The 24,063-nt window shown below is 42.4% G+C and overlaps 2 protein-coding genes across 11 annotated transcripts; one reads left to right on the forward strand and one right to left on the reverse strand.

Moving 5' to 3' along the window:
* Window positions 1-12: 12 nt before the first annotated feature.
* LOC129188343 (basic immunoglobulin-like variable motif-containing protein) lies at window positions 13-17,066 on the forward strand. Its single transcript, XM_054788687.1, has 10 exons — window positions 13-253; window positions 614-1,072; window positions 9,686-9,812; window positions 12,489-12,584; window positions 12,658-12,762; window positions 12,840-12,934; window positions 13,007-13,139; window positions 15,165-15,248; window positions 15,316-15,412; window positions 15,558-17,066. Exons 2-10 carry the CDS (start codon window positions 655-657, stop codon window positions 15,819-15,821), a joined length of 1,419 nt encoding a protein of 472 aa, XP_054644662.1. The 5' UTR covers window positions 13-253; window positions 614-654; the 3' UTR covers window positions 15,822-17,066.
* zgc:172121 (uncharacterized protein LOC337599 homolog) lies at window positions 11,349-23,770 on the reverse strand. 10 transcript variants are annotated; one of them, XR_008572599.1, is made up of 11 exons: window positions 23,527-23,770; window positions 22,803-22,870; window positions 22,555-22,727; window positions 22,384-22,481; window positions 22,040-22,201; window positions 21,761-21,966; window positions 20,606-20,682; window positions 19,904-19,973; window positions 15,525-16,388; window positions 15,338-15,435; window positions 11,349-15,239 (listed from the first exon to the last, which is right to left on the reverse strand). XR_008572599.1 is itself a non-coding variant. In XM_054788688.1 (9 exons), the coding sequence occupies exons 1-9, from the start codon at window positions 23,629-23,631 to the stop codon at window positions 16,169-16,171; spliced, it is 1,179 nt and encodes a 392-aa protein (XP_054644663.1). In that variant the 5' UTR covers window positions 23,632-23,770; the 3' UTR covers window positions 11,349-16,168. The 10 variants fall into 10 exon arrangements, 7 of the variants coding, with proteins under 7 accessions (XP_054644663.1, XP_054644665.1, XP_054644666.1 ...); XR_008572597.1 differs by having other exon boundaries at window positions 11,349-15,435; XR_008572598.1 differs by having other exon boundaries at window positions 15,338-16,388.
* Between the last annotated feature and the right edge of the window lie 293 nt (window positions 23,771-24,063).

Genomic DNA, 24,063 nt, shown 5'->3' on the forward strand with positions numbered 1-24,063 from the left:
GTCCGGCAAAGCTAATCCGGAAGTGATAGCGGCTCGCCGCTTGGTAGTTATAAGCGTTAATTGTTGACATGTAAGTAAGCTAATGTCCAGCTCTGCTGGCCAATATGTGGCTAGTTTGACACTTTAACAAGTCCAAAAAATTCCCGCACGGTGTATTTTGGAATAATATATTATATAGGAACGAACACTTTAGTTGGGCGTGTTTATACCGCCTGCCTACCTCGCTGATTGTGTGTGCTCATCTCCACCTCAGGTGAAAGAAGACACTTTATATTTACATTATATTTCATTACTGTTTTAATGTCATTTGAATTAGCTGGTCAGTAAGTGTATGTTTGTGAGATTATCGTCAACGCAAACACGTGTATTCATGCTGACTAGCTCATTTACATATTTAACAATGCGTTGCTAGTGCTAGTATTATTTTATGGATCATATGTTTTAGCCATCAGCAACTCTCTGAGCATTTTGTGCATGCTAGTTGAGTACATTTTGTAGAATGTGACCTCTACGTCTATAAAAGGGTAATGTTTAGTTTATAATTAATACAGAGCTGTTGTGAATTGCACTATAGTATGCATTACTAATATGTTGTAAATTGTAAACTTCTCAGATTCTCATCGCAACCCAACAAATGTTCTAAACAGCTCCTCCATGCCCAATTCATCAAACGGTCCCGCGGTGCCAGCAGAACCATCAGCAATGCAAAGACCTACTGCCAGCGAGCATGAAGGGGGCCACCGCCTCATTGGCTCCCTCGCCTGTGAGGTGGGCGTAGCTCGTCGGGCGTCTAGCGACGAGCTGCTCCTTCCCCGGACCTTTCCAGTCACTCACTCCCGGGAGAAGTTCTACACGGTTTGCTCAGACTACGCCCTCCTCAACCAGGCGGCGGCGGTGAGGAAGCAGGACGACGGGCTGGTGGCGCCCAAGCCGCAGGCGGCAGGTGACAGCATGGTGTCTGATGGCGACTGTGAGATGGAAGATGTGACCTCCGGCAACATGAAGACCACCCTGGCGTGGGAGATTGACACCAGCGACTTCAAGGCAGTGCTTACACGAAAAATTCGAACAGGTAAGATGTTATCTCCCAAATCAGCATACTTTTTATCTTGTTTAATGCGACCCCTATCTGCGCTACATTAGAACGCCCCTAAGGGCGTACGATTTCAGCTCAATTTCCCGGTACAATTTGCTTCTAAGTCGGAATAACCCCTGCAGCTCACCTCATATAACCTACAGTCAAACTTGTCTATAGTGACCACTAGAGGGAGTCTGCAAAAGTGGCCGCTATAGACAGGTGGCCTCTATAGACAGGTTGGCATCCAGTTTGAATGTTGACCAGTAGAGGAAAAAAAAGGGAAAAAATAATAATAATAATGTTGACCAGTAGAGGGCACTGCGGACTGCGGATAAAAGTTGTACAGCACTACTAGGCTTGTTATTATCATGGTTCATGGTTCATGGTTTTAATTCATCCTGAACATGCATATGAGTCAAACAGTAGCACATCACATAGCACAATTCACAATTTTGCATGTCCAAAAAGGAGTAGGAAGAAGCAAAGCTTATTTAATCCTACCCCTCATCAGTTGCAATACATTTATTCACCTCTTGTTCTTCCAAGTGTACTTTGTAGGTCTACATGACAATGTAGTGCAATCATAGCCAAGGTTTTTACTTACTAAAAGGAAGCTAGAGGCTTAATAATAACTGATAGAATATATCCACGACCCACAGAACAAAGCTGTGCTAGTAATGTCTTACGCTTGTTTTTAATATTTTACTTTTTATACGGCAGAGTGTCATTACAGCTTTAGTTCATCAGGAAGTGACGGGAAGTGACGGTGGGCGTCCCGAGCAGGAGAGCTAGGCTCAGTGCTAGCTGCGAGTTTCGTGACAGTTGGGAAGTGTGTTTATGTTGGCATGGATGTAAAGTCCTGCAGTGTTCTCCGCTGTTAATAAAGCTATTAAAGTGCATCGGTGACGTGAGTCTCTCCTTCCCCACAACAAGCGGCATTACAGTATTGACCAGTGCACACCAGGAAATAAATGGTGTCATTTCTTACAGACATTGGCTGGACAGCTATGTAGTGGGGCTTGTTTAACCTTTGCCTTGTGGGCAAGCAGGAAGGAGAGACGATGCTGAGAGATGTGTGTGTGTTCTGAGCTGCTGTCTGGTGGCCGCGTTCAGTAAATAAAGTTGGCAGAAGCAACAGGAGAAGTTTCCTTCTTTGCTTCGGAGCTGAATAACACTGACAAGTTAACAGACTAGTAGCGAACGGAAAAGAAGACGGCTTTGTTTGTGTCAAATACAGAAGATGAGGACTTTGATGGATTTGTGGATGAGGATTGATGAAAAATAACGTGAGTACATTCTAAAATACTTCAATTAAGTACAACCGAACTCAGTTTTGCTCCCACTGCCGCATGCATGCTAGCGTATGTTTTTTTTTTTATTGTGGCGTCGCTGGGAGCACGTCCTGTTCCCAGCCTAATTTGCGGTAATGTTTTGGTGCAAATGCTCTTAAAGTTACATGTTTGATCAGGAAATAGCAAGCTCAAAAGAAGACTGCTTTTTTATGTGGAACAACTGACAGTTTGGCCGCACGGTGGTCTAGTGGTTAGCACGTTGGCCAACACAGTAACAGCTTGGAGATCGGGAAGACCTGGGTTCGATTCTCCCCTGGGCATTTCTGTGTGGAGTTTGCATGTTCTCCCCGTGTGCGCGTGGGTTTTCTCCGGGTACTCCGGCTTCCTCCCACATTCCAAAAACATGCAGGTGAGGTTAATTGACGACTCTAAATTGCCCATAGGTATGAATGTGAGTGTGAATGGTTGTTTGTCTATATGTGCCCTGCGATTGGCTGGCGACCAGTCCAGGGTGTACCCCGCCTGTCGCCCGAAGTCAGCTGAGATAGGCTCCAGCATGCCCCCGCGACCCTAATGAGGAAGAAGCGGTATAGAAAATGGATGGATGGAACTGACAGTTTGTGTGGATCTTGTGAATGATTGTGACTGAGCTAGGACTCAGTAATTAAAGTCTACACACGACGGCTTCATTGATTGAAAAATGAAACTTTTTCGTGCATGAAGCTTCTACTTGAGTTGGTAATTTGGCCGCTATATGCAGTCAGATATTGACCAAGGGAGACAAAATGGGTGGCCGCTGGCTGCGTTGGACAGGTGACTGCTATACACAGGGTCTATAACATGTAAATTTGCTGGGGGGGATTTTTCAGTGGCTGCTATAGGCAGGTGGCCATTCTATACAGGTGGCCGCTAAGACAGGTTTGACTGTATTTGGTCAATTTGGTCAGGCTCAATTCACTATCTTGTGCTAGACATCAAGCTAAAAGCCAGAGCTGTCAGCTCCACGTCCAGCGCAACTCTTAAGGCATCAGGGAGTGAAGTTTACCAAAGTGCTTTCGCACAGCTGCACAGCTAGCACACAAATTGCACAAATAACAGATTCAGTCACTTTTTCTTTGGCGTTTTTTTTAAGGTTTTCCACCAAAAGTGAAATGCACTGCCAGACATTCTTCCATGCATTAAAGTCACACACACACACACACACACACACACACACATACACAGGAATCCGAGTGCTATGGCCTGGAGACTTCAGCTCAGTGAGCATCAAGAGGATTAACGCCACAGGTGCTTTTTCTTTGGCTTCTCTGTGTGATATTGCCACAGAAAAGTCCCCAGTGATGGCAAGAAGGAGAAAGTGTGATGACAACCAGAGAGCCGTAAATAGAATTTATTGTGATATTGTCGTTTTAATGTCTTAGTGTGGCTCATTAGTGTTACAAGTGGGGCTGTCCCGATCCATATTTTTTGGCTTCCGATCCGATTTTTTTATCGTCTTGCCGATGCGTTCTGATAGCGATCGTTATTTTTGTTTGTTTTTTCAATAATAATAAGATTTCGTTCCAAACATGAATTTGTGGGATTGAATATGGTTTTGAAATTAGCTCTTCAAAGCATGAAAAATAATGCAACCAAAGTACTTTTTTATTACACAGTATAACCAACAATATTGTTTGGCTTTTGTTGCAAATCTCCTCCCTGTGCTACAACCTTATCGTGGTGGAGGAGTTTGCGTGTCCCGATGATCCTAGGAGCTAAGTTGTCAGGGGTTTTTTATGCCCCTGGTAGGGTCACCCACGACAAACAGGTCCTAGGTGAGGGACCAGACAAAGAGTAGCTCAATAGACCTCAGTGATGATAAAAAACATTGGACCACGTTTTCCCTTGCCCGGACGCGGGTCACCGGTGCCCCCCTCTGGAGCCAGGACTGGAGGAGAGGCACAATGGCGAGCGTCTGGTGGCCGGGCCTACGCCCATGGGGCCCGGCCAGGCACAGCCCGAAGAGACGACATGGGTCCCCCCTCCAATGAGCTCACCACTCATGGGAGGGGCCAAAGGGGTCGGGTGCAGAGTGAGCTGGGTGGCAGCCGAAGGCGGGGACCTTGGCGGTCTGATCCTCAGCTACAGAAACTAGCTCTTGGGACATGCAATGTCACCTCTCTGGTAGGGAGAGGCAACGGGCAAGGGTGGCAATTCTTGTTGCGCCCTTCACTACGTTTTGATAACGCCTCCAACTGGCTTTGACGGTTTCAAAGGAACTTTGCAAACCATCTTTCTTCCACCTGCGCTCGGCTTTTCGGCATTCGCAGCGTGCTTCTTGTGTGACATCGTTGATCCACACTTCCTGTTTGGTTTTAGGGCGCGTGGCTTTACGTGGGGCTAGACTGTCCAGGACATCAGCACAGGTAGAAGTAAAGCAGTTCATTAGCTACTCAGTGTCAAGAGCAGCGTCTGGAGCCATTGCAACCCGAGATGCAGTGGCGAACAGAGAGGCAAAGGCAGAGGTCGTGTCAGGCTTGATGAAACGGCCAAAGCGAGCAGGAGCAGGCAGGGTGGCACTGCAGTGCAAATCAAAGTCAAACATGACCAGACTGTGGTCAGAGAACACTGCATGTATGTATGTATGTATGTATGTATAGTAATTAATCCCACAGCAGGGAAATTCACTTGTTACAGCAGCAAGCAAGATACGCAAGTAAAGAATACTTGTACATAGTGACTACAAGATGGTTCAGGTGGTGCAGGTGTTGTAGAGCCTGACAGCGGTCAGTATGAAGGACCTGCGGAACCTCTCCTTCTTACACCGTGGATGTAACAGTCTGCTGCTGAAGGAGCTGCTAAGGGAACCCACAGTGTCATGTAGCGGGTGAGAGGTGTTGTCCATGATGAGTGTCAGCTTAGCCAACATCCTTCTCTCCCCCACTTCCTCCACGGAGTCCAGAGGACCGTACAGGACAGAGTTCGCTCTCCTGATCAGTCTATTGATCCTGCTCCTGCTCCTGTCCCTGTCCGTGCTGCCCCCTCTCCAGCAGCCCACAGCATAGAAGATGCCTGAAGCCACCACTGAGTCATAAAAGGTCCGTAAGAGAGTTCTGCACACACCAAAGGACCTCAGTCTCCTCAGTAGGTGGAGGCGACTCTGGCCCTTCTTGTAGAGGGCGTGGGTGTTGACGGACCAGTCCAGTTTGTTAAGGTGAACACCCAGGAATTTGTACCTGTCTACCAACTCTGTGTCCGCTCCCTGGATGTTCACCGGTGTGAAGTGAGAAGTTTTCCTCTGGAAGTTAATGATCATCTCCTTTGTCTTGCTGGTGTTGAGTTGTAGCTGGTTAAGCTCACTCCAGCTGACAAAGTCCCTGATGACCGTCCTGTATTCCAGATCATTCCCCTCTGAAACACAACCCACGATGGCTGTGTCATCGGAGAACTTCTGGATGTGACACTGTGTGGAGTTGTGTGTGAAGTACGAGGTGTAGAGGGTGAAGAGGAAACTACAAAGACATTATCAACAGCCAGTCCATGAGACAGTACAAGGTCTAAAGTGTGTTCGTAAATTTGTGTAGCTCCTGTAACATTTTGTACTAAATTAAAAGCCTCCACCAACTCTAGAAAGTCTTTCGCCATAGGCGTAAAAGGGCAGCAGACATGAACATTAAAATCACCCACAATTAACAGTCTGTCAAACTTTACCAACATTGCAGCGATAAAGTCAGAAAAATCCCAGATAAAATCATTGTTGTGTTTGGGTGGTCTGTAAATGACCGCGCACAACAGCAGCTCAGTTTGTCGCAGTTCGAAGCAGCTCACCTCAAATGAGGAGAAAGACACCATGGACAATGGCTTATGGCGCAAGGACGTTTTTAAAATAGTAGCGATGCCTCCTCCACGGCCAGTAGTTCTTGGCGTGTTAATGAAGGTACAATCTGGAGACAACAGCTCAGAGAAGGAAGTGAACTCACCGGCATTAATCCAGGTCTCAGTGACGAATAATAAATCCAAAGAATGCGCTTCAAAGAGGTCATGGAGGATAAAAGTCTTATTTGAAACTGACCTCGCATTCACCAGTGCACACTTCGTTGAAACCTTAAGAGCCGCCGAAGCTGCCCGGTTCAGTGGCCGGAGGTTCATGCCGCCTGAAGCTACAGGAGTGCGGCGAGGGCGCAGCACACGCTTGTCGCGCCGCCCAACGATGGGCACCAGCCAGGCCCCAACAGAGGTGAGGAAACGCCGAGAGATGAAGCGGCGAAAACGGAACATCGGAACATTACGTGCGAACCTTACCACCTCGGGAGAAAGTGCCAGCCAAGCTTTGAGCATCACAAGTCTTCCACCTCGTGCCCCCTGGCGTCTACGTTTCCTGGGTAGCGACGGCTCTGCCCGAAGCAGAAACTCCAGTACGTCAGACAGGTACGATGGATGCGGTTTATTTGGCCCCCATTGCGCTTGTTTTGCACAAGCGGCTACAATGCCCTGGATTTCAAGTAGTTCCTGACGGTTATACACCAGCAGAGAGTCGATTGTCCTCATAACAAATGAAAAAAATAACAATAAAACCGATCACAGTGAGCTGAGGGAAGCGGCGAGCCAGACACACCGGCGCCATCTTGGTAGAGTCACTAGGTGACCGGTACTCCGGTTTCCTCCCACATTCATGATGATGATGTGGTCCTGCTGGCTTCATCAAGCCGTGAACTTCAACTTTCATTGGATCGGTTCGCAGCCGAGTGTGAAGGGGCCGGGATGAGAATCAGCACCTCCAAGTCCGAGTCCATGGTTCTCGCCTGGAAAAGGGTGGAATGCCATCTCCGGGTCAGGGATGAGCTCCTGCCCCAAGTGGAGGAGTTTAGGTACCTTGGGGTCTTGTTCACGAGTGAGGGAAGGATGGAACGCGAGATCGACAAGCGAATTGGTGCGGCGTCTGCAGTGATGCGGACTCTACATCGGTCTGTTGTGGTGAAGAGAGAGCTGAACCAAAAGGCAAAGCTCTCAATTTATCAGTCGATCTACGTTCCTACCCTCACCTATGGTCATGAGCTTTGGGTAGTGACCGAAAGGACAAGATCGCGGGTACAAGCGGCCGAAATGAGTTTTCTCCGTAGGGTGGCTGGGTTCTCCCTTAGAGATAAGGTAAGAAGCACTGTCATCCGGGAGAGGCTTGGAGTAGAACCGCTACTCCTTTGCATTGAGAGGAGCCAGATGAGGTGGCTTGGGCATCTGGTCAGGATGCCTCTCGGACGCCTCCCTGGGGAGGTGTTCAGGGCAAGTCCAACCGGTAGAAGGCCTCAGGGAAGACCCAGGACACGTTGGAGAGACTATGTTTCCCAACTGGCCTGGGAACGCCTCGGGATCCGCCGGGAGGAGTTGGACGAAGTGGCCGGGGAGAGAAAAATCTGGGCCTTCCTGCTTAGGCTGTTGCCCCCGCGACCCGATCTCGGATAAGCGGTAGAAGATGGATGGATGGCTGGATTTTGTTACAAATCTCTGTCAGTCAGGGCCCTAATCCAATAAATGATCCAATAAAAGATCAAACTGGAAAAAATGGGCTTGCAAAATTGTTTTAGGGCAGGACTAATCATTTGACATGGTTATAGATTAATTTGTGGTGTGATTTAGAATATATTACTTTTTTTTTTAACAAACTCTCTCAGGGCACTATCAAATCCGTTTTATTTTTTTTTCACAAATTTGTTTTTTAAATTTTTTAGAATTCAGTTTTTTGCCTTTTCCACTTATTTCACCAGCATAGCGTGTGTGCTAGTTGGGTTAGTGTATAAAATGCAAAAATCCTTCCATTTATTGATGCAATACATCATTGGCCCATTTTGTCCAGTCATTGAGAAATGGATGTACAGTAGCTTAGCTAACTTTTCTGATAGGATGTCAGCCTCAGCACATATTGCTACAAAATCTTCAACAAACTGTAATGCCCATTCTTGTGATGTCATTCCTATCATGTTATTAATGTAAGATATTTTAATGACACCCTTATTTTGTCTTTTTTCACTCAGAACCTGCATGTCATCAGTGGTCATTGTAAAATGGTCCTGACATTGTAAAATGGTCCTCACATTAAAGCAGTAAAACACAACACAGTGAAAATATACTCATCCAGCCTGAGTCGCGCGCACACACAGCTGCACTAGCTAAACTAGGCGAACCCCGCTAGTTTCCATTCACGCTTCGTAACAGAGGAGTTTCCAAGGTTTTTCGCCGCTGTTTCGACATGTTTAGTAGCGTTTGTGCGATCCCTATTATCAACCAGTGGTCAGGATGGCACTTTCCGTGCGAGCTCCCTACACCAGTGTTCTTCAACCACTGTGCCGTGGCACACTAGTGTGCCGTGAGGGATTGTCTGGTGTGCCGTGGGAAAGTACCCAATTTCACCTAATTATTATCCGCAAATAATGTGCCGTTGTCGGGTGTCTGTGCTGTCTAGTAGTGATCTGCAGCGTAACCATGTCATACACTTCTATATCGGTAGGTGGCAGCAGGTAGCTAATTGCTTTGTAGAGACAAAAGGATCAATTCATGGATGTGTCAGATAGCAGTGACAGTGGCATTGCGGCTAGCGAAACTGTCATGGAGAAGTTTTTGAAAAGGAAAGATGCTAACGCTGAACTGAAACCCCGGAAAAAATTCAGACCCAGATGAAGGCCAAAGTATGAGTGGAGATCAAAACCAAGCAAATTTTGCAAAATTAGAACTTTAATGTGTGTTGTTTTATTACTACTGTTTAAAAAAAAAAAAGTTTTTTTTTTAAATATTTGAAGTCTGTGCTACTAAAATGACATTATTTTTCCTCATAATATTATGAGGTTATCCTCGTAAAATTGCAACTTTTGTCTCATTTCTCGTTATATTTTGACTTTATTACTGCAGAAATTACAGCTGTTTTTGCCATTTCTGCTGTTTTTTGTTTGTTTTTTTTTTAAATAAAATTTCAAGTATTTTAACTTTCTTCTAGTAAATTTTCGATCCGTAATTATGACTTTATTCGAATAATATTTTGACTTTATTGTCATAACATTAGATGTTATATTATGACATTTCCTCAACCTAAATTTCCCAAAATTACAACTTGATTTGTTGTTTTGTTTGTTACTCATATTATTATTTTTCCTGAAAATATTAAAATGTTATTATTGTAAAATTACAGCTGATTTTCACTTTTTTCCGTTTTTTATTTATTTATTTATTTATTGTTTCCTTTTTAAATTCTACTTTTAGAATGTGCACTTTGGACACGCCGATCTTAGTCTTAACTACTTTTTACACCGTTAAGAATGAGCCCTGACTGATTCTGACTGCCTTTCAGGCAACGTGAAGAAGTGCGGCACCAAGAAGCTGAAGGCGGACCGACCCAGCCGCAATCTGCAGGACATCCCGCCTCATGCCTCTCTGGAGGACGTCAAACAGCGGAAAGTTCTGGACCTCAGACGCTGGTGAAGTCCTTTTTGTCACATTCAAACACACAGATGCTGATTGTAAAACAAAGTACGTAAGCCACACAGGCAGTAATAAAGGGGTAGCGTGCGTTGTGGAATATTAATTGAGTGTACTCGGAGAAAGGTTGACGGTGGGAGAGAAGAGTGGTCCCTAATTTATTGTACATTCATTTATGTAAGGCTTTGACCACACATCAGGCGCGGGTCATCAGATATCTTCCCTAAGATCAGTCTCCAACATTCAGGTTCAGAACAGATAAAGATTTGTCATACCAGTTCTCCATCTACAGTGTATTCTTTAGCTTTATGCAGGTGTTCTTCTTATCTTGTTTTGTGGCCTACTTTGCAAGACACTATTATTCAATACTGACACATTGTCCCATAAATTTCCCGCCCCCTTCGAAGGGGTCCTTCAACCCCCAAAACAAATAAACCTGCCCCTTAAATCCCCTGTATCCCGGTATGAGAAGACTGTAAAGCGCACATTTGATTGATGACTTCTGACATTCACAATGCGCGCTCGTTCGCCCAAGGGGAGAGTGTGTTGCTGCAAAGTGTCAATGCAATACAAGCACAAGTACACACACGTACAGTACAGTATGTCACAAAAGTGAGTACACCCTTTGCATTTCTGCAAATGTTTTATGATATCTTTTCATGGGACAACACTGAAGAAACGACACTTTGATGCGTACAGCTTGGATAACGGTGTAAATTTACTGTCCTCTCAAAATAACTCGACACACGGCAATTAATGTCTGCGTGGTGTACACCCCTCATGAAAATGCCCAGAGTGTGAATATTTACTGTGGAGAGCATCATTATCCTCAGTAAGAGGGAGTCAACGTCCTTGGTGCAGCATGCCGAGGCCCGTTCCAAAGTGGAAGCTGTCCCGTTAAAGCGCTGGCCACCGTGCTGCAGCTCACTTTCAGGGTGTTGGCCATCTTCTTATAGCCTAGAACTTCTTGATGTAGATCAGGTGGTTTTTATTCAATATAATTAAATATAATTTAACAAGAAAAATGCCTGTGAATATTGTCATTCATCCAGGTCATTGTATTCTCAGGGCATTCAATCGATCGCAACTGGACTGTTCAGGTTGCCTTAGACGACGTTTTGCCTCTCACCCGAGCAGGCTTCATCAGTTCATGCTCAAAGACCAGGTGGGACACCCACCAGTCAGACTAGATTGGACAGCTCTAGTCTAGTTCATGTTCAAAGACAACCTGAACAGTCCGTTTGCGATCGATTGAATGGCCTGAGAATGAACAAGAAAACTAAAAAAAAAAAAAAAGAACAGCAACAGCAGTAATTTTACAAGGATAAGGTCAGAATATTATGAGAAAAAAAAGTTGTAATTTTATGAAAATAACATTGTAAAATTATGAGGAAAATAATGAGATTTTAGGAGCATAATATTAAAATATTAAAGACAAAAGACTTAAAAAAAAATGTATTAACATGACAAACAAACAAAATAAAATAAAGTTGTAATTTTTGGAAAGTAAAAAAAATCCAAAAATATTTGGGGGGGAAAAAAAGAACACAGCAGAAATTGAAAAAACAGCAGTAATTTTACGAGAATAAAGTCAAAATATTGAGAGAATATTTTTTAAAAAACATTAAAAAAACAAAGCAATTTTACGAGAGTAAATGTCTACTATTATGACGAAAACAATCATTTTAGTAGCACATTCTGTAGTTGAAATATTAAAAATAAAAACACATTGTTGTTTTTATTTTTTAAGTTTTAAAATAAAGTTGTAATTTTTGGAAAATTTGGTTAGTTAAAAACGTATAATATTACGGGAATAGAGTAATAATATTACGAAAAGAACATTTATGAAGTATACAGTAGAGTATAGCGTGAGAGGAGCCACCTGTCGTGGCCTAGCAAGGTGCCCCGTATTCGGGAACACGCTCCGAGCAGCCAGTGTGACGCCATGGAGGTCTCTGGCGAACCTTCTGCACTTTTCAAACGCCACGGCACAACAAGCAGCAGGTGTCGTAGCAATGCTGACGTTTCAAGTGGCAGATAGTTTTTTTTTGTGTGCTCGATGGGTTTTTCCCCCCCACATCGCAGAGCATTTGGTACAACGAGCAGGTGAAATGTCTTCCTCTGAAAGTGAATGTTTGTTACTTTGTTTACAAGTGCGCTCGGGTGACGTTACAACAGGCCGTTAACGTCACAGGCAGGAGAAAAAAGGATCGCTTGAGTTGGTCACCCTCACAGAATTGGTCATCTTGCCTCCTTGGAGCGTTTTTTAAATTAATTATTGGTTATCGTAGCTATTTTTAATGGCATTTATCGGTATGATGTCATAATTCCTTCATATCAGCCCGATAATTATCATGCATCCTTATACTGTACATCAGGCTTCAACCATGTGACAATGTGGGTCATCAGATAGCTTCCCTACAGAACATTCTTTGACATTCATACACATAAAGGTTCAGAACAGATAACAATGTACGTGAAATACCAGATCTCCATCTGCATTCTTCATATTTATGTACGTTTGCTTCCCTTTTGTATCTTGTTTTGTGGCCTAGTTTGCAAGACGCTATTATTCAATACTGACTCCTTCTACCATATGTGCCACACAGGCAGTAATAAATAAAATGAATAAGCCACACAGGCAGTGCAACAAGTGTGTTGATGGTGGTTGACAGGTACTGTATCAGCCGGCCACAGTACAAGACGTCATGTGGGATCTCGTCATTGGTGTCGTGTTGGAACTTCCTGTACAGCACGCTGGGGGCAGGAAGGTCAGCAGCAGCAGCAGCATCATCGCTTATGGAGAAGGCGCTGTCTTGACTTGTGGTGTTTTTTGCCCGCCAGCCTGCCGCCCATCTCTCAAGAGGAGGCGCTGCACATCCTGGGCTACCAGCCGCCTTTTGACGAGATCAAGTTTGGGCCATTCACGGGAAACGCCACGCTCATGCGGTACGCGATTCGGACGGGCATCGGCGACGCAGAGGAGTGTGCTAACGGTGCCGACTGTGTTCTTCTGACATCTCAAGGTGGTTCCGGCAAATCAACGACAACTTCCGCGTGCGAGGCTGCTCGTACATCCTGTACAAGCCGCACGGCAAACACAAGACGGCGGGGGAAACAGGCCAGTCTCCGCCCCTTGACAGCAACACCATGTGACTATTTAAAAAAACAATTTTTTGTTGTTCTTTTTTAGCGGAGGGAGCGTTGCTGAAGCTGACCCAGGGCCTGAAGGACAGCTCCATGGCGTACATCTACCACTGCCAGAACCACTACTGCTGCCCCGTGGGCTTTGAGGCCACGCCCCTCAAAGCAGCCAAGGCCTACAGGTACACAACAGGTGCACACACAGGTGTACAGTGCTATTACCATGGGTGCTTGGGTGCTTTTTATTACCAAATTATATTTATACAAAGATCTCGAAATGAATGAATGAATGAATGAATGACTATTTACTAAACAAGCACCGTGGTCGTTTGACATCGCCCGCGACACAGAAAATGGTGATATCAGCCATATGGCGATGTCAAACGTATGGAAATATTAGACCTGTGATATCAGACGTATGATGATATCAGCCATATGGCGATGTCAGACTTATGGAAATATTAGAGATGTGATATCAGACGTATGGTGATAACAGCCATATGGTGATGTCAGACATGGAAATATTAGAGATGTGATATCAGACGTATGGTGATAACAGCCATATGGTGATGTCAGACATGGAAATATTAGAGATGTGATATCAGACGTATGGTGATAACAGCCATATGGTGATGTCAGACATATGGAAATATCAGACATGGTAATATCAGCCATATGGTGACATCATCCATGTAGCAATATCAGACATATATCATCAGACATATGGTAATATTGGAAAATGGTCATATCAGACATATGGTGATATCAGAAAATGGTGATATGAGCAATATGGCGATGTCAGACATATGGAAATATTAGACATGTGATATCAGACGTATGTTGATGTCAAATATATAGAAATATTAGACATGATATCAGACATATGGTGATATCAGACATATGGTGACATCCATGTAGCGATATCAGACATATGTCGTCAGACATGTGATATCGGCATATGGTGATATCAGCCATATGGCGATGTCAAACATAAAAATATTAGACATGTGATATCAGACATATGATGATGTCAGCCATATGGTGATGTCAGACGTATGGAAATATCAGACATGGTAATATCAGCCATATGGTGACATCATCCATGTAGCAATATCAGACATGTATATCGTCAGACATGTGATATCAGACATATGGTGATATCAGCCATATGGCGATGTCAAACATATGGAAATATTAGACATGTGATATCAGACATATGATGATGTCAGCCATATGGTGATGTCAGACGTATGGAAATATCAGACATGGTAATATCAGCCATATGGTGACATCATCCATGTAGCAATATCAGACATATATCATCAGACATATGGTAATATTGGAAAATGGTCATATCAGACATATGGTGATATCAGAAAATGGTGATATGAGCAATATGGCGATGTCAGACATATGGAAATATTAGACATGTGATATCAGACGTATGTTGATGTCAAATATATAGAAATATTAGACATGATATCAGACATATGGTGATATCAGACATATGGTGACATCCATGTAGCGATATCAGACATATGTCGTCAGACATGTGATATCGGCATATGGTGATATCAGCCATATGGCGATGTCAAACATAAAAATATTAGACATGTGATATCAGACATATGATGATGTCAGCCATATGGTGATGTCAGACGTATGGAAATATCAGACATGGTAATATCAGCCATATGGTGACATCATCCATGTAGCAATATCAGACATGTATATCGTCAGACATGTGATATCAGACATATGGTGATATCAGCCATATGGCGATGTCAAACATATGGAAATATTAGACATGTGATATCAGACATATGATGATGTCAGCCATATGGTGATGTCAGACGTATGGAAATATCAGACATGGTAATATCAGCCATATGGTGACATCATCCATGTAGCAATATCAGACATACAGTATATCATCAGACATATGGTAATATCAGAAAATGGTCATATCAGACATATGGTGATATTAGACATAGTGATATCATAGATTGGCGATATTAGCCATATGGTATCAGACATATGATGATATCAGACATATGGTGATGTCACACATGGTGATATTGCATGATGAAGTAAGGTCATAAATCAATTACAAAAATGGGACATGAGTTTTTTTTTCCCCCTAATCACCCGTGGGAGCCATGCAGACGATGTCACACAATTCCTCATGTTGAGTCTGTTTTTTCCAGAGGTCCTCTGCCCACCAGTGAGATGGAACACTGGATCCTGATTGGAGAACCCAGCAGGAAGCATGCGGCTATCCACTGTAAAAAGTAAGCACCTGTTGAATTTGGGGGTTTTGTGGGGGATCTTTTTGGGGTTTTAAGTGTTTTCGTGCAGGTGGTTGGACATCGTGACCGACCTCAACACCCAGAATCCAGAGTACCTGGACATTCGCCACACGGAGAAGGGCATCCAGAGGCGCACCACCAAAAAGGTACCACTTTTTATTAGCGCCACCTAACAATAGCGTGAAGCAAGCAGCTCTGTTTAATTACATCCTTTGCCGGGAAAAAAAAACATGAGCCAATTCCACAAAAAACACAAACCAGGAAGTAGCCACAAACGTTGTGGGGTCACAGGTGGGCGGCAACCTGCACTGCATCATGGCCTTCCAGAGAGTCAACTGGCAGAAGCTGGGCCCCTGGGCTCTCAATCTGGAGAACCTGCGTCACGACACGGAGGAAGTGGAGGCGAGGACGTCTGCCAAGCGCCTGGTCCAGCTGGGACGCTCGCACAGCATGGGTAGTCAGAAGGACGCCACCTGGAGGTGCCTGCCTAACACTGCAGAGAACAGACAGAGGAGCTCCCCCAACAGCGACCTGGAGGAGGACGAGACGGACTGAATCCCCCAGGTCGACCCCGCAGGAAGGCACAGCTGTCAAGAAGGCCCGTAAACAGGGTTCACTTGTAATACCACCTCCATCCAGAGGCGGCAGTGGCGTAAAGTACTCGTAAAAGTGCTGTGACATCATCATCTTGGGACTGTTTTCTCTGGCGGATAAATACAAATTTGATGTATTTGTATAAAAACAAGTTGTTACATGATAGTACTATTTATTTGTACGTAAACAGTGACGTAATGTCACCTTACGTCGTACTTTTTACCTTTCTTTTGTCTTTATAGACTAAAAGAAAATGTACATTGTAAACCTACTTGGTTGTATTTAGTAATGTATATAGTATTTTTCCATCATTGTTTGTTTATAGCGACCACCCAGACTCGTTTTTCCCTCACTGGTGACATCACTGTACACGCACGAGTGTATTTGCTGTTTATTTTCCAATAAATGATGTCTCCTGAGGCCATCATCTTCACGTTATATTTCCACGTCCGTGTCCACCGCTGCCTCTCCCTTCCAAATGTCGTCTCAGCTCGGCAATCTGATCGGGACCCACGCGACAGCAACCCCCTGACGGACAAATGCAGTGTCAGTTCCGATCCAGAAGATGGTGCTGTGGTGAAAAAAGCCATGAACTTATGAATTAATTGTACGGTGTTTCCCATACTTTGTTATTTGTGGCGGCCCACCACCAATACATTTGGACAAATAAATTGATTGACCATATAATAACACATTTATGTATTTAATTCAAATTTTATTTCAGTATTTTTTTATTACATTATTTTGTAATTAAATTAATATAATGGTGTATTTATTTATTTCATGAATTAAAGGAATTCTCAATCTTCCCGATCTCCTGACTGTGTGGCCAACATGCTAACCACTTAATGGTGTATTTGTTGTTGTATTTCATGAATAGGACTTTTATTAAAACATTCATGTATTTTATGTAATTAATGACACATTTAAGTAATAATTTCATGGTGTATTAATTTCACGAATTAAAGGAACTTTTAATATCAGGTTTACTTAAGGTTTAATTCCAATTTTATTTAATGAATGACATTTAAATAATTATTATTTAATGGTGTATTGATTTCTTTATTTCATGGATTTATGGGAATTTTAATAACATTCATGTATTCAGTTACAATTTTATTTAATTAAGGGCAGGTTTAAGTAATAATTTAATAGTGTATTTATTTGTTTCATGAATTAAAGGAACTTTTGACAACACATTTATGGTGTATTTCATTCCAATTTTAATTAATGACACATTTCAACAGGCCTGTCACGATAACAAATTTTGCTGGATGATAATTGTCCTACAAATCATTTCTGATAAATGATACTATTGTCAACATTATTCTGAGACCATTTTTTCATTAATGTAACAATAATATATGCATAATAATGTGTTCCCTCGTTTATCATGGGGGGTAGGTTCCCAAAAGAGCCCGCAATAAGTGAAATCATAAGCATAATTTTGTACAATTATTATATACGTTTTAAGACTGTAAACCCCCTCACCGTGCACTTTATACACTTTTCTCATACAGGCACTAACATTTTCTGACATTTCTCTCTTGTTTAAACACTCAAAAAGTTGGAACCTTCATTTGAATTTTAATCGTCAACACAAGAAATTATTAAATCACGCTTATTTCCGTCCTGGCGCCGTTCCGCTGTACTCTAGCGTTTTTATATCCTTGTTAAAACATATTGCTGCTGACAACCCAAGATTCATTTACTGTACAAGCAAGCAAGCTAGCGATGACACGAGACACGGCAGGACCACTGATCTGTATTATATATCTGGATAGCTCATACGTCGCACCCGCCCGTGCAAGCCGCTGAAGCCAAAGAGACGCCATCTTACCACTCACATCTCGACTGCATTGGCACAGTGTACATAGTGTACAAAGCAGATGAAGAGGCTCGCAGAACATCTATATTTTACATTCAAAAGCGGGGAGATTCTCCCATTCCTTCAAGTAACGCAACCTTCGTCCCTTAAAAACGATTTGATACGTTATTCTCTATCTTTTGGCTATATTAAATGTACTTTTTAATCCTTCCAATTCTCATTGCTCTCTATGCTCTCGTCTAAAAGAGAGTGACTTTGGACAAGTTTTAAAATCATTTAACATTTTGCTGATTTTTTTTGTTTGTGTTATGAAGTAGAAATAACCTCTTTTCTGATATAGAAATATATTTTAACAAAAACCACAGGAATAATATGTGATAACCATCATGTGTAATAACCATAAACACACACACACAGAAAAAAACAACACTGAAACAAAACCACATGCTTTGGGTAAGACAATACGTTGTTTGCAATCTCAAACATACATACCGGTATGCATGTTCAGTAATATTATTTTCCAGAACATATCATATGAATGAATCCTTTTACGTCAGTCATTCAGCAGCAGCAAAAAATTAATCCAAATGAAGGGTCATGCCGGGTCAATTGTATGCAAAGTGGCTTGCTAACTGCACTGTATACAATGCCTGGTAAGCATCATGGAAACACTGAGATTCTCCCATTCCTTCAAGTAACGCAACCTTCCTCTCTTAAAAAAATACATATATCATGATATAACAAAAAAGTACGTACATTTCCTCTTAGCTATTATAGAGCTATATAAACGTATCAATTCTGGACTTACATTTAATCAGAGGAATTTCACACGATCGAAAATATCTGAGAGATCGACAGTGCAAAACCCTTAAATGATCAATCATAAATCTACATTTCAATCATACTTACAGGTGAAATGTTCGTCCACAGCCTTTGAACTGGCCATTTGTGCAGTTAATAGCTGCACATGCAGGCATCTTAAGGCAAAATTTGTGTCCAATCCGAATTAATAAAAGAAGTTCACCACGAATGCTAAAGCTTGTCCAGAAGTGTTTCTTGCGAGTGGCAATATGGCGGCCGTGTGGCTTCACAAGTCATCGCCATTGAGCTATCCAGATAGATAATACAGATCAGTGGGCAGGACCGCACAAAGGAGCTTGATTGACAATGGACTACAGCCAATCAGGACAGTGCAGACAGACGAGAGAGGGAAGACAGAGACACTCAACTGCCCACAATGCAATTCTTCTTAAAGGGGCAGGCTCTTCCTGTAACGGCGTTCATACGCTGTAATAAAAAAAAAAAAAGATGCACTAAAAAAATTCCACAAAAGGTGAACCGTGATAGCGCGAGGGAACGCTGTACACCGTATCAACAGCAATAAACTTTAATTTCTCAAGAGTATTCAACATTAGAATTTCAATGTCTTTTAAATGACTTAAAATGGATTTTAAATCAAATAAATTAAACAACATAGTAAATGAAACAAACAAAAAAAAGATAATTAAAAAAACCCCAATGAAAATAAAATGGACTCTCAGTCTCTTTAGCAAAAATTGCACTTAAATAAAAATCACAACCAAAAACGAGAAAAAATAGACGTCTGTAAGAAAACAACACTGATAAAAACCACAAACAACAATCAATAAAATGGAGTATCAAGTCTCTTTAAGCAAGATTGCACTTCAATAAATAATGAACATTGGGTATCATTCCTTAACAGGAACGTAAATTAATGAAGCTGTAGGGGTTGTGTCTGCTGTTGCATGGCGTCACGTGGGACACAAAGGGAACAAATAATACCACGACTGCTTCACGGGAAGTGGTGGTGACAATGCATGCCCATGCGGGAACAATGCGCGCTATGCGTACTATTGTCGTGCACACATAAACACTACTTGACAAGGTGCAAATAAGCCATGCAGGAGTGTGGTCAGTTCGTGCCAATGCGCACCATTTTCGGCCACGAATTGCATACCAAGTGCGTAATTTATGTGTAAACAAAATGCAAAAAGTGCGAAAGTAGTCTTCACGCTTTTCAAATAAATGACATGTATTGCCACGGCAAACTGCAGGACTATGCGGAGGCAAAATGTGTGCAAGTGTAAACACCGCTTTACTCCTCACTTGCACCACTCTGTGTGCATTTGCCACCGGCCCCGCCAACACCCACTGGGACAAAGAGACTGAACGACTCACAGGAGGGTTCACTCACTCCGTGCATTCCGCTAGAGAACCAACACGCCCACGTGTTGAGTTAGATGTGAACCCTCTTGTCATCCAGCCTGTTTGGTAGAGAGGAGGAAAACAAACGCGCATGTCAATATATCGAGGCCGGCAACATGATCAAGTTCCTTTTTATTTATTGTGACAGGCCTACATTTAAATAATTATTTAATGCTGTATTTATTTAACACATCACACATGTATTTATTTATTTTATTCCAATTTTATGTAATTAATGACACATCTAAGTTATTACTTAAAGATGCATTTGTGTATTTCATTGTGGCCCATTTGGTCCTGTCTCCCACGGTGTCCATAAAATGACATGCGTAATTATGCAAATTAAGCAATGAAGTCATCAATCCCACCGTAACCCAGTGCCATAAATAGATTGCAGCACTGTGGGAAGCAGTGTTGTGTTTGAATAAACGTGTCATATAATCCTCACAGTGTTGGGTTTTTGGTTTTTCCTGCCGACTCTCCCTGTCCTTTCCCTGCCATGTGAGGCAGTGTACTCCTCTGCCCCAAGTCACCAGGAAATAGCATCACAAGCTTTGTGGCTTATGCTTTTGGCATTTTCTTCCGCTTGGGGGCAAAACAGATTGTGCCCTTGGAATTCTACCTAGCAACATGAGGCTTATTAAATGTGAAGCACAAAAAAAAAATCCCTAACAATGAGTTGTCTTCTTACCAATCAAAGCGGCGCCTTGTTTGATCCATGTGTGACTGAGTGCCGGTATTGACGATTTCCCACACGATGTTCGCCATCTTTGCAAAAAAAAAAAGAACTTAAGAGTCAACATTTTTTTTCCCAAAAAAATTTTGCAAGTTCTTTCATGCCAAAAAATATTTTTTATTGTTCACTGGGTAAAATACAAACCAGTTGAGTGATTTATTTTACTTATTTTAAGTCCTTTCATTCAGCAACAAAAAAAATTATGATGAATAATTATTAAAATTATGATAAATACTATTATCAGTATTTTTTTAATCATAAACCAGCCAAACCGCTGTCCAATGGAAAATATTTTTAATATAAAGTGATATTATTTCCATATGATTATACTGTACACTAGGTCCCCAACTTACGAACACAATTGGTTCCAGACGACCGTTCTTATGTCGAATTGTTCTTAAGTAGGGGAAAAGGTAATATTACCAATGATATAGGTACTACATGTACGTGTATACATATACAGTATATGTGTATGTATGTAAATATGAGTTTGGATGCAGTAGTAATATTAAACCAGGATAATTAACAAAAAAACAATAATAAAAATTATATAATAATACGTAATGATAAATGTTATTTACCTTTGAAGAGGAGTGGTTGAGCATACGTCGTTGTGGTGGAGGAGGAGGAGGTATTGAAAAAAGGACAAATTGTCGTCGTTAGACTCTTCTAAAAGAGGTAGTGTTCTGTGGGTGGTGTAGAATTCAGCAGGCCTATTAACTCTTCATAAACTTTAATCACACGCTCTGTCCAGGTTGTATAATTTAGCTTTCCATTTAGCTTTATCTCCCCAGCGTCTAACTCTTCCTGTGTTGGTCCCATTAGCTCTAACGCTGCCTCTGTTGGTCCCATTAGCAGTGTCACAGTGCCCTCTACTGGTCAAGCATGAGCGACTACAAGGCAAAATAAAATAAAATATAGACCAGTCGGCTTGTGTTCATATCCGCGAATGTTCGCTAGTCGGGTGTTCGTAAGTTGGGGGCCTAGTGTATATTACTACTCTGATGGTGAATTGCTTTAATCATCATGTGCTCCATATGAAAGCACAACTTTTGTTGTCATTTGCAGCGAAACGCATAAAGTTAAATCAAAACAAACATCTTGACTCACCCCTGCTCAGCATCCCACTCCTCCCCACTGTTGGGGTACACCACCCAGCTCATGTTGGGACTCTTCAGCGACCTGGCTGACTCCAGCAGAGTCTCCGCCCACTCAGGAGGACAACAGTTGACTCCCACGGCCAGCAGCTGCGTCGACCTGTTGGCGACACGAACTCCGTCGCCAAACGGGCTACCATCTGCTAGACACGCCCCATCCTGACGGGGACAGAGGTTGGTTGAAGGACTCGCTGAACGTGAGGCACACTCACCCACTTCTGAGCGCCGTTACCTTGCAAGAGAACGAGAGCCAAGCGTCGCAGTTCGGCAATTCTCGCAGGAGCTCCACCAGCGCTTCGGCTTCTTTGGGACTTGGGATGGTCTCGAAAGCCAGGAGGTCAGCTCCCGCCGCCGCCAAACATTCCAGCTGAGGCCTATGCCAAGATTTCAGCTCCTTCAGATTGAACATGAAAGAAGTTGAATTGGAATTAGGCATTAGGACCTGCAGTGTACATGGAAAAATAGCATGGGTTTAAAATGGAGCCATGGAGGACGCCGTGGCAAGAATTTTAACGTGTGTTCTGCTAGACTGTGATGCGGTCTGTCAAGTATCACATTTACTATGCAGCATCTCACCTCAACGCTCATCATCTTAGCGTACGCCCCGGTGTACTCGGAACCGTCGTGCAAGGAGGCTCCATAGGGTCCCACCGACGCCGCCACCAGGGGACACGCTTTCCCGCAACATGACCAAACGGCCTTGTTAACAAGCATTACACACAGACAAGACAGATCGCTGCTTTATACCTTTCCCATTAGCGTCGGACACGTATGCGGCGACTGTCTGTTTGGCGAGGTGAAGCCCAGACACTAGCAGCTCCCCGGCGGCGTCCAGGCTCACATTTAGGTGTCGGACGAAACCTTGAATGGTCGCCTGGTAGGTGGCTGTGGTGATGATGTCGGCGCCGCTCGAGAGAAAGCTGCAAGTGTCGTGTCACGTCCATCAACTATCGGTCCAGTTAAAAGTCAAGTATTGAAGTGTTTACTGCACGCACATGTGATGAGCATCGCTAATAGCCTGAGGATCTGTGTCCAAAAGCCTGGCACTCCACAGAGGGTCCCCCTGCAATATCAATAATATAATATATCACATTAATTTTTTTTAATGAAAATGTATTTATAGGGCACATTTAAAACAACCCTAGTAAACCAAAATGCTGTACAGAAGTAAAATCAAGTTAAAATGGTGCAAATATGGGGTCAATCAATACAATTTATGACAGCATAATCAACAAAATACTAAAACATAACAGTAGCTAAAATATTTTTTTGTATTATTAATAAAATGCAAAAATAAAATAATTATTATTAATGATAATCATATTTAAAAATACATAAATAACAAATATTGACCGCATAACTTATTTGTATTAATGGTAGTAGTGTTAGCACTGCTTAGCATCGCTATTGTATTAGGAGTAGTGCAACAATGAACAAATGTTTGCAGCTTCAGTTAGCATGTTTCAGTTTATTTCTATATTTTTGTAATAAAGCTTTATATATAGATGAAATAATACACAGCAATTTTTTTTATATGACATATTGTGCTTTTTTGCAGAACCCCAAACACAACATTTGAGTCATGTAGTATAGTTTTAAATCAAAGTGGCGCTGTGAATGACTCTTCACTCTTTATAAATGGGGCCTTTTAATGATACAATTGCTAGAACCAAGTAATGCACTTTGGCAAATAACTACAGTATGTTCTTTGTATTTTACCTGTAATTTTGCACCTTGAGCCTCCAGTTGTGTTGCTAATCCACCGTCCAAGAGGAGCGCTCCCTCACCATTCGCGTAGTTTGTCAAACGAGCACGTAAACTCATGACAAATACTAAAGTTACTAAATAAATTAAGTCAGCAAATAAAGTTACATAAAACAGAATAACGTGACAGTAATTGCACTCTTGTTAAAGCCAAGCGTCCAGATGTCGCCAAGATGACATGATGCATTTCTGCATCGTGTTTTTGTTCCGGGTTGCTGGTGAGTTCAATTGTTGCATTTCGGCTACTCGGATTTTTAACAACCTGGATTGTTACGACCGCCACAATACTGTAACACACTCCTAGACATTGCTGTTGTTCCGATACTGTCAGGTCGTTTTGCTTTGTGTTGCCAAAAATAGACGGTTTTTATTATAATTAATTTAATTATAATTAATTTAACACATTAAAAGTGACATTTTTAACAAACCACCTCATATAAACTGTTCAGTAAAACAAGTGTATTTAAACTAGTCTTTGAAAATTTAGATTGA

Source organism: Dunckerocampus dactyliophorus, chromosome 10, assembly GCF_027744805.1.
Source record: "Dunckerocampus dactyliophorus isolate RoL2022-P2 chromosome 10, RoL_Ddac_1.1, whole genome shotgun sequence".
In the NCBI taxonomy this organism is placed as follows: domain Eukaryota; kingdom Metazoa; phylum Chordata; class Actinopteri; order Syngnathiformes; family Syngnathidae; genus Dunckerocampus; species Dunckerocampus dactyliophorus.